Here is a 10,933-nt window from a genome sequence, read left to right on the forward strand (position 1 = left end):
AATAACAAAGCCTTGACGTGGTCATAGCTAGTGAGCGGTGAGATTGTGCCAGCAAGCGTAGTTCAGAAGAATATGTCTAGTAAATTGTTGTAGTTGCTCGGGAGGGAATTACGACACCTAAAGTGCTCACGATCAGTAGAGAATACTTAGGCAAAATTATAGAAGACGCAGCGGAAAGGATTCCGACAATTGGGGAAATCATAACTCTCAACCTCTTTATTCTTGTCTCCAATCCTTGTCATTGTTAATTGATAGTTTTACTATTTTCTAGTATTTGTTAGTTAATTAGATAAAAATAAACATTATAATTTTTATAATTAGGAAATTGTTTGGACTTGTGTTTCTTAGCAATATTGAACAACTGTAGCTAAGTCTTAGTTCTCTCTGGGATTCGACTCCGGATATTTAGACCGGATTATATTTGCAACGACCGCTTATCCTTTTTAGGAATAGAGTTGGACGTGATCAATATTGAATAGTATTGGGGAAATCTTGTACCGCCTTATCCCTTGTTTGGTTACTAATCCTGGGATAAGTTATACCAGGATTAAAAATAGTATTAGGAAAATCTTATACCTACCAAAAGGTGGAACAATAATCTCATGATAAGCTATCCAAGGATAAAGCAATAAAATTGACAATCCCAAAATTAATACAATATACGAAACAGTCAATAAAAATAATACGACAATAACTAATCCCAACATAATTAATCCCTCTTCAAACCTTAATTAGTCATCTGAAACAGCTCAAGTATATCAAGTTCCAGGGCACGTCTCATATACTTCTACCAGAAAACTAATTTCAGAACCAAAGTCCTTTTTCTTTTTACACAACTAGTATTGACATATGGGTTAGTCAGGCAGATTAACCCAAAATTACGACACTTAAATTGCACATTTCATCAGCAACTTACAAGATTTAACACACAAAATAAGCAGAAAGAAAGAAAAAACAAGTTACAGATAGCAAATAGAATATAGTAATGTGACAATGACAAAGTTATTGATGTCACTGTCTAATCCTCCAGAATTTGCTGTTTTTCAAATTCAGCAATTTCAGCCAGTGAGCTAAGACTGTTGTTTACTGTTTCATTTCTACTTCTGCACTGAAGCAACTGTTCCCTCAGACTCCGTACTAGCTCGTTTAGTCTCTGGATGTTCTTCTCCTGTGATAAAATAATCTGCAAATTTTGAAAACACCAGTTAGAGCAACGCTATAACAAGTCTTCATTGACTATTCCTATTAAAATAAGCAGTCCCCAGTGTCTAGGTAAATAAGACTTACTGCAATAAAACAATTGCTCTCTCGCGACCAAAAATATTAACATGAAGATTTCATAAGAAAAAAAAAAATTATGACCGCGTTCAATAGGCTAAAGCGGAATTAATTAGTAGTGGTATGACAGAAGAATAGGGAAGAAACAAGTGCAGTAAACTTGTAATATAACCGGAGGGTTCATTTTTTATCATTTAACAGTAACAAAGAGGAGTCAACTCGTATTCTGTAAGATTAGGTGCAGGGAAGAGAAGAAAACTAAGAAAATTAATTTTGAAAAGTAATGTATGATGAAAGAGAAACAAGATAGTAGCAAGTGGTCGAGGACGTTAAACCATCATTAAAAGCGCCAAGTTGAGCTGTAGCACCAGAAAATTTCTGGCCTATGCCGGGCCAACTCGGTTGCATTACATCTCTTTGCTCCCCACACAATTACTACATATTTTTGTTTTTTGCTTTTGGCACTTGCTCATACTCATTCCATTCTTAACGGAGCAGTGACTTCCGATGGAGAAAAAATTGGGAGGAGTAACTATGACCAAAACAATCAAATATTTGTAAAATGTAGATTTTGCTTTACCTTACTAATTTCACAATCATGCGTGTTTTGTTCTTTTCTTTCAGATTTTAAAATTCAAATATATTAGTGCAAAACTTATGCCATAGGAAAACTGAAAACAATCGTGATAGCATCTATTCTAATGAAGCATGTCAAATGATAAACCAGCTAAAATTAGAAAAATTGCACTATGAACACCACAACCTAAGAAATCAAACTTTTTGTCCCAAATCAAACAGGTATATATTTGGTGCAGCACCAACTTTTTTTGCTCTTGAAGGAAGCAACTTTATTTACTGTACTTCTGTTGCTTTTTGTTATATTTGGAGGGTTCTTTTACCGACACATATGCTTTTGAGTCACCTTTCCCCATCATACAAAGAGCATCGATGGGGATATGTAGATCTTGAATGACTCTAACTTGTCTGCATTTAAGCACCTCAGTTCTGCCTAGTCTTACATCAAATTCATTATTGTAATGATTTTTTTTTAAAAAAAATTGAGCAAGTGTATTACTTCATTTTTCTAATGCTGGCAAAAATTGATATAGTTAGTCTCACTTTTATTCTAAAGCTATTAATCTCTGGAGTGTTTCTACAAAACTCAAGCTTCTGGTTAGCTCATTCACTAGTTTCGCCAATTAACACGATATCGTCCACAAATAGCATACACCACGAAACCATATCTTGTATATATGGGTAACCCATCCATAATTCAAGGCAGATTCCTGACCCACGATTAAGGGAAACTCCAATACACCACTCTATTCTCGCACTTGCGACATCTCCTTCCTACAAATCCTTTTATGGTATTTATGTATCTAATGAAAATCTTTTCTTCTCCAACACCCACCAAAATACTTCTCTTGGCACTCTATCATACACTTTCTCCATGACAATAAAATAATGTGATCCACTTTCTCTCCTATACTTTTTCAATCTTCCAACAAAATATAGCCATCTGTTGTGGATCCACCGAGCATAACCTAAGCTGGTCCTCTGTCACTTTTATAATGCCTTACTTTTTCACTTCATCACTTTTTACTAAAATTTCGTCGGACGACTCACAGGTTTAATGGTACTATGATAATTTGCATAACTTTGAATATCTCATTTGTTCATATATGTTGGCACCAACCAATCGTTTGGCATGTTTCACTCCTTAATATAACATTGAATAATTTGATTCCACCTCTCCTAGACACTTCCTAACACTTATATGGATAACATCTAGCTTACAAGCTTTTCTTACCCTCGTTTTTTATGTGGTATCCTTTACTATTTGCAGGCCAAATTCTCCGAATGTAGCTAAGGTTACTATCTTCAATGGATGTATGGAGAAATTTCACCAAAAATGAAAATCTACAAATTTGTTCTAGTGAATGAGTTGAGGAATTGATCAAGAAAGCCTTACCATCTCTTTTATTCTCACAACCTCCTGTAAACCTTGTTGGAAATCATCTTTAATAGATTCAACTTAGTTTAAGTCTTTACGTCTCTTTTTACTCGAGTGTGCTTAATAGATTTTATTATCCCCATTATGCATTCCTAACTTTTGATACAATCCATCTAGAATTTTATCCAAGCTTTGGTAGCAGCCTTCTTAGCTTTCCTATTCGCTCTCTTATAATCTTCCAAGACTTATCTAAATTCTGCTTTTGGAATCATTTTTATACCACTCTCCTTTTCTCTACACCTCTTCCTTCCACCACCGCGATTCTATGATCGAGGTCCTAGACCTTTGTTTAGACACGCCTAGAACTTCACTTGCTACTATCATAACGTACGTTGTCATTTCCTTCAATAGCTTCTCCTTAAAAGTTATTTGGTTTATACCATTTAGTCCCACCGCCAACTTCGTTTGCTTGCAGCTCTCCTCTTTCACTCTATTCTTTCGCTTCAAATCCAGAACTACAAATTATGTTGGGTAAAACGCTTCTGCTGGTATAACCTTAAGGTCTTTACATGGAACTCTGTCACCTTTTCGGCAAGAATGAAGTCTATTATGTTGTGGTTACTTCCACTCTTAAATGTTATCAAGCGGGACTCCCTTTTTTTTCAATGTACTATTTGTTAGCCAAAACTAAATCACAAACTAAGGCGAACTCTAGAAACGCTTTTCCTTCTTCATTCTTTGGACTATAACCATATCTTCCATGTACTCGGATGAAACTGTCACTGTGCTACCCACAGGTCCATTCAGATCTCTCCCAATAAAGATCAATTGGTCATTTGGAATCCTATTGGACCAAATTATCCATATCTCGCCAAATATAATTTTGGTTTCCTTATCTAATCTCACATTCATGCGGCAAGCACTTATGATGTTAATTGTCACCTTTCACCACACTAGTCCTAACAAGATAATGCTATCACCACTTCAGTTTACCTCTACAACTTATCTATAAGTCTTGGCTCTAAAATGATTACTATCTCGTTGCCATTTATCTATCCCACAATTTATAACTTGTATTGCCAATCAGAATCTCTCCAACTTTTTCCAAGTCTACTTACACAATATCCTCAGTTCAATGCATTTGAAATTAACATTACTAATTTCATCAGATTTTAATTGTTAAGAAGCTAATTTTGATTCATATTTGTGTGGGAAAAAAGTAGGAGCACAGACTAATCTGTTACTACCTTTGTTGATTTTATCATGTCACAGTGATGGTGGGACCTCATAATAAAGAGAGGATACTTTGATACATATCTATCAGTTAGTTAAATAGTGGGGAATAAAGAGAAACCTCCAATAACGGTGGATTTATATAAATATGTCTCATATTTCTTTGCTAGGATAAAAAACTTATCCCCAAGTCTACATCCAGAAGGCTTTATTTATTTAAGTTTTTTTATTTTTATTTTTTTGATGTCCGGGCCAGCTTGTTGGCACCTCGACGATTCCACGGGATACCTGCCTCCCACCAGCACAGGTACCGGGTAACTTTATCCACCAAAGTATGGACAAATGGGAAGAAACCACCTAATGTTTTTGCCTCTGCTGAAAATTTGAACTTGAGACCTCATGGTTTTCAACCCACTTTATTAACCACCAGATCACACCCTTGGGTGCACCTCTAGAAGGCTTTATTTTTTTGTTCATTTATTTTGTCAGATATAAGCAAATGATGGCCACCTTGAAATTAGAAAATAGGGTAAAGTGCAATTTTTTTTCTGTTTGACTTTTTCTTTAATCGGTTTTTTTTTTTTCTGTTTGACTAACACTGTAGTGCATGAGCCATTTTATTATTTAGTGGGGCCTAAGGACTATGTCAACTTTTAGGGGATTGCTGATATAGAGAAGGACCTTATTATCAATTCAGCAGCTGTTCCCTCCAGAAGCAAAAAATTTTGATTTCCTCGATCCTATATATTTTTCTTGGGACACAAGTTCTAGAAGGCAACTCCTAGTCTGAAATCAGATGAACTCCAGGAACTTCTTGCAAGGCTCTACGAGATTAGAGCTAATAAAGATGGGTATAGTACGTTGAAAATGATAAAGATATAGCGCATATCCATGTTAAATCCTCTGTGGTTGCTGCTTTATAGAAAATAAAGGATATCCTTGTAGAATTGACAGGAAATTGCTAGCTATCATGCATTGAGTGAAAATCATGGGACCGGGATTCACATTTCAGCAGTAAAAAAAAATGCTAGGTGAATTCTTCCCATCTACTCACCGTATCATAGCAGGATGGACGAAGTGGAGGCTCGCTTCTGGTGTCTTGTGTGATAAGAATATGCCGTTGAAACTTAAGGGTAAGTTCTACAAGGTAGTGGTCAGACCGACTGTTGTATGGGGCAGAATGTTGGCCAGTCAAAAAGTCACATGTCCAGCATATGCAAGTAGCGGAAATGAGGATGTTGAGATGGATGTTTGGGCATACTAGATTGGATAGAATTAGGAATGAAGTTATTCGGGACAAGGTGGGAGTGGCCCCTGTGGAGGCAAAGATGCGTGAGGCAAGGCTGAGATGATTTGGGCATGTTAAGAGGAGAAGAACAGATGCCCCAGTCAGGAGATGTGAAAGGTGGGCCTTGGGAGGTGAGAGGAGGGATAAAGGTAGACCTAAGAAGTCTTGGGGTGAAGTGATCAGGCAGGACATGGCGCAGCTTGAGCTGACCGAGGACATGACCCTAGATAGAAGGGTGTGGAGGTGGAAGATTAGGGTGGAAGGTTAGTAGTAGTCGGGCATTTCCCTGTGTCTCCCCTAGTTCGATAGTATTAGTGCTAGTATGGTACCCTTTTTTCCTTAGTTTGCTATAGCCGCGTGTCTTGTTCTATTACTACTTACCTTTAGAAATTCCGTAGTTTGCTAGCAGGACTTCGTCTTATTCTCGTGTGCTGCCTTGGACTTAACTGTCTAAATATACTATCTTGATATTACTTGTTATCGGTACTATCTTGCTATTCTTTGTTGTTATCTCCGATTTAGTTTTCTAACTATTTGTCTTGCTATCACTTGCTATCAGGGCTTCCTTCACTTTCTTTAGCCGAGGGTCATTCGGAAACAGTCTCCCTACCCTTCCAGGTAGGTGTAAGGCTGTGTACATCCTACCCTCCCCAGACCTCACTTGGTGGGATTATACTGGGTAGTTGTTGTTGTTGTTGTTGTAGAGTTCCACAACACCTCTATATGAACAGACAAGGTGCATGCAAGCTGCTTGGAAACCATTTTAATAATAGCTCTAAAAAAAAAAATTGTCTAGGATTCAAAAGCCGTAAAAAGGTGAGTTCCTTTAAACTGTCAGGCTTGGAAAGACAATAGTACAGCAAATAGTTTCTGACTGGTAAATAATACAATGGATAGATTGTCCATGAGATTTAGTGTAGATGGTCGTTGCTATATCTCAGTTGGTCTAAAGGTAAAGCTGAAGCGAGCCCCAGGGCGTCCATTGTGGCTGGCACATAATTTGGCCCATGCTTCAGACAATTAGGTTCCCTTAAAGGTTCTCAGTTAATGAGGGACAACTCTTGCCTATTACAAGGCCAAAGCTCGCTACAACATTCATTATCTTCTCCCCGCTACCCTCAAATCCTCAATCAATAACTCTTGGTTGGCAGTTGCTACTACTGTTTCTCAGTGCTCTTCTATTGTTTAATGTATCAAGAAACGAAGTGATAATGCAAAACAAGTACACAAGAAATACCTGATACAAAGATTCGACAAACAAAATGGAGGAGACAAATATATGCATTTCTTTCTGTACTTTTTCCCAGTTCTTTTTCTATCTCTAACAAAAACTATGTTTCGATATTAACAGAATCTCTGGTAAGGCATATACCTCATTCGTCGAGGCAGAGGCATCATCTCACAGCAAGGAGAACGAATTTCTCTGCGTCTTTTGCCCTTTCTAAAAGAATGATTCAAGGATCATATTTGTAGGAGCCCTAAAGGGATGAGATTTGCCTGCAGACAAAGCTTTAAAAACTGCCGCAAAGTGCATTCTATGTAAGGACAACAAACATCGAGTCTCATGTTTGTTTCCACACGGGAAAATATAGCGAGAAATACCCCCTAGGATTTAACAGATACCTATTAAAGCACATGGGATATCATAGCAAGAAATATCCCACGACAGTCTGAGTAACTTTAGAAAGGCCCATGGCATCCTCTAAAACGCTTGAATTTCTACGTTAGAATGAGGTTTAGAAAAGATACATGAAAGAGAGTCGAAAAACTGGAAAGAAACTTATAAAACTACAAATAATTGATGCAATACATGCCATAAAAGGTATCACGCGCCAGCCCTGTTAAAGTTGCAAGTTCTTTCCTTGTTTTTGTCCTTGCTCTCCTCTTTCCTTTAATTATACAGTTTCAAGCCCAAAAAAAAGTTGTAACCTCAGTACTTGTGAATTTATTTATTGATTGGCTGCAACCATTGGCTAAAGCTTTCATAAAGTTAGAAACTAGAGCTTCTTACATCCAGATCAAAGGTAAATGGACTACTTAAAGCCAACATGAAGGATTTGGGACTCCATGGAGCTAACTCTATGAGTAATGAGCAGTTTAGAGATAATCAGCCTTCAACAACAACAACAACATACCCAGTATTTTCCCACACCATGGAATCTGAGGAGGGTAGTGTATACGCAGACCTTACTCCTACCCTGTGAGGATAGAGTGGTTGTTTCCAATAAACCTTCGGCTCACGAAAGCATAAGCACCACATTAATGAAAATATAGACAAGAAGGGAAAATACCAAAAAGCCATATAAAAGCAGAATAAAAACAACAAGACAGTAAGGTGATCAACAATGAAAGAAAACAATGATTAGTCATAAAAAACTACTACCAACAGAAAGCGAGATTGCGTGCCAATACTATTGTTATGAACACTCTATTGTTATGTACACTCTAGACTACCTACTCTACTACCCTAATCCTCGACTTCTACCTTCCTATCAAGGATCATGTCCTCGGTCGGCTGAAGCTGCACCATATCTTGCCTAATCACCTCTCCTCACCTCTTCTTTGGCCTACCTCTACCTCTCCGTAGGCCCTCCAATGCCAACCTCTCACACCTCCTCACCGTGGCGTCCGTGCTCCTCCTCTTCACATGACTAAACCACCTAAGCCGCGCTTCCCGCATCTTGTCCTCAATAGGACCCACACCCAACTTGTCGCGAATAACCTCATTTCTGATCCTATCTAACCTGGTGTGCCCGCACATCCATTTCAACATCCTCATCTCTGCTACCTTCATCTTCTGGACATGAGCGATCTTGACTAGCCAACACTCGGCCCCATGCATCATCGGTGGTCTGACCACCACTCTATAAAGCTTTACCCTTAAGTTTCGGTGGCACCTTCTTGTCACACAAAACACCAGAAGCGAGTCTCCATTTCATCCATCCCACCCTAATACGATGTGTGACATCTTCATCAATCTCCCCATCCCCTGAATAATAGACCCAAGGTACTTAAAACTCCCTCTCCTAAGGATGACCTGCGAGTCCAGCCTCACCTTCCCTTCCCGTCCTTGAGTCTCACCACTGAACTTATACTTTAAGTATTCTGTCTTGGTCCTGCTCAACTTAAAACATTTAGATTCGAAGGTCTGCCTCCATATCTCTAATTGCGCATTCACGCCGTCTCGCGTCTCGTCGATCAATACAATATCATCTGCAAACAGCATGCACCACGGCACCTCCCATTGGATGTGGCGCGTCAGTACGTCCATCACTAGAGCAAACAAAAAAGGGCTGAGTGTCGACCCCTGATGCAACCCCATCATAACCGGAAAATAGTCCAAGTCCCCGCCCAGCGTCCTCATTCGAGTCTTTACACCATCATACATGTCCTTAATCAACCTAACGTAGGCAACAGGTACACCTCTAGCCTCCAAACATCTCCATAAAACCTCCCTCGAAACTTTATCGTACGTCTTTTCTAAGTCGATGAACACTATATACAAGTTCTTCTTCCTCTCCCTATACTACTCCATCAATCTCCTAACAAGGTGGATGACTTCTGTAGTCGAACGCCCCGGCATAAATCCAAACTGGTTCTCGAAAATAGACACACTCCTCCTCACCCTTAGCTCTACCACTCTCTCCTGGACTTTCATACTATGGCTAAGCAGCTTGATACCCCGATAATTATTGCAATTTTGGATATCACCCTTGTTCTTGTATATAGGAACCATCGTGCTCCACCTCCCCTCTTCGGGCATCTTCTTCGATCTAAAAATGACATTAAATAACCTAGTGACTGGTGAGCCACTCCAAGCCTGCCTTGCCCGCACTCTACCAAAACTCCACCGGGATTTCATCTGGCTCGGTCGCTTTGCCCCTGCTCATCTTACGCATAACCCCCGCAACCTCATCAACTCTAATCCGCCTACAATAGCCAAAGTCACAACGACTTCCAAAGACTTCCAAATCACCCAGTATAATGCTCCTGCCCCCCCCCCCCCTCGTTCAAGAGACTATGGAAGTAGGTCTACCATCTCCGACTGATAAGCCCCTCATCCAACAAAACTCTACCTTCTTCATCCTTGATGCACTTCACTTGGTCCAAGTCACGCGCCTTCCTTTCTCGCGCATTGGCTAACCTGAACAACCTCTTATCCCTACCTCGGCCCTCAAGTTCCTCATACAAACTACTAAAAGCTGCAGTCTTGGCCGCCGTAACTGCTAGCTTTGCTTCTTTCTTAGCCAACTTATAATGCTCCCTATTCGCCCTCTTCTCCACCTCGTCTACACTTTCCACTAGCTTCAGATACGCTGCATTCTTGGTTTCCACTTTTCCTTGCACCTCTCCATTCCACCACCAATCTTTGAGACCCCAAATACCTCTCTCGCGGCTTCCCTAATGCACTGCGCGGTCGTGGTCCACATAGCGCTTGCGTCCCTACTACTCCTCCAAGCCCCCTACAGTCACCAGCTTGACCCCCAACTTCTGCGCTTTAGCTTCCGTCAAGGCTCCCCATTTTATCCTATGTTGACTATACATCGCCCTCTTCCTCTTGATCTCAAGGTCCATGACTAGGAGCCAACGAAGGGTCGAGAGGTTCTCACTCGGGATGACCTTGCAACCCGTGCAAAGACCTCTATCGGACTTCCTGCAGAGTAAATAATCAATCTGAGTCTCGGCCACCGAACTTCGAAAGGTGACCAAGTGCTCCCTCCTCTTCGGGAAACTCGACTTTGCTATCACCAAATCAAATTCTCTAGCAAAGTCCAGCAGAGACGTTCCTCCTCAGTTTCTATCTCCAAAACCAATGCCACCATGCATCACCATACCCCCTCCCCCTCCCTTCGGCGTCGCTCCAATGTGGCCGTTGAAATCTCCTCCTATGAAAAGCTTCTCGGTATGCGGGACACCACGCACCATCTCATCCAAATCCTCCCAGAAACGCCTCTTGACTTCCTCATCCAAGCCTCTGGGGTGCGTACGCACTGATTATGTTCAAAGTAAAACCTCCAACAACTAGCTTAATAGTCATCGACCTGTCATTCACCCTCCTAACCTCTACCGCTAGTTCACGGAGGTCCTTATCAACCAAGATAACTACCCCGTTCCTGCCCCCTACCCTCCCAGAATACCAAAGTTTGAAACAGCCTGCATCCTGCGCCTTATCTCCTACC

The 10,933-nt window shown here is 40.3% G+C and overlaps 1 protein-coding gene across 2 annotated transcripts in view; it reads right to left on the bottom strand.

The window, feature by feature from the left end:
• Window positions 622-10,933, bottom strand: part of LOC109229284 — a 12,888-nt gene continuing 2,576 nt past the window's right edge. For both annotated transcript variants that reach the window (XM_019394672.1, XM_019394671.1), the window contains exon 3: window positions 622-1,183. In XM_019394672.1, coding sequence (XP_019250217.1) covers window positions 1,019-1,183 — 165 coding nt within the window. In that variant the 3' untranslated portion in view covers window positions 622-1,018. The remainder of the gene's footprint in view (window positions 1,184-10,933) is intronic.

The sequence above is a fragment of the Nicotiana attenuata genome, chromosome 7, assembly GCF_001879085.1.
Source record: "Nicotiana attenuata strain UT chromosome 7, NIATTr2, whole genome shotgun sequence".
NCBI classification, from domain to species: domain Eukaryota; kingdom Viridiplantae; phylum Streptophyta; class Magnoliopsida; order Solanales; family Solanaceae; genus Nicotiana; species Nicotiana attenuata.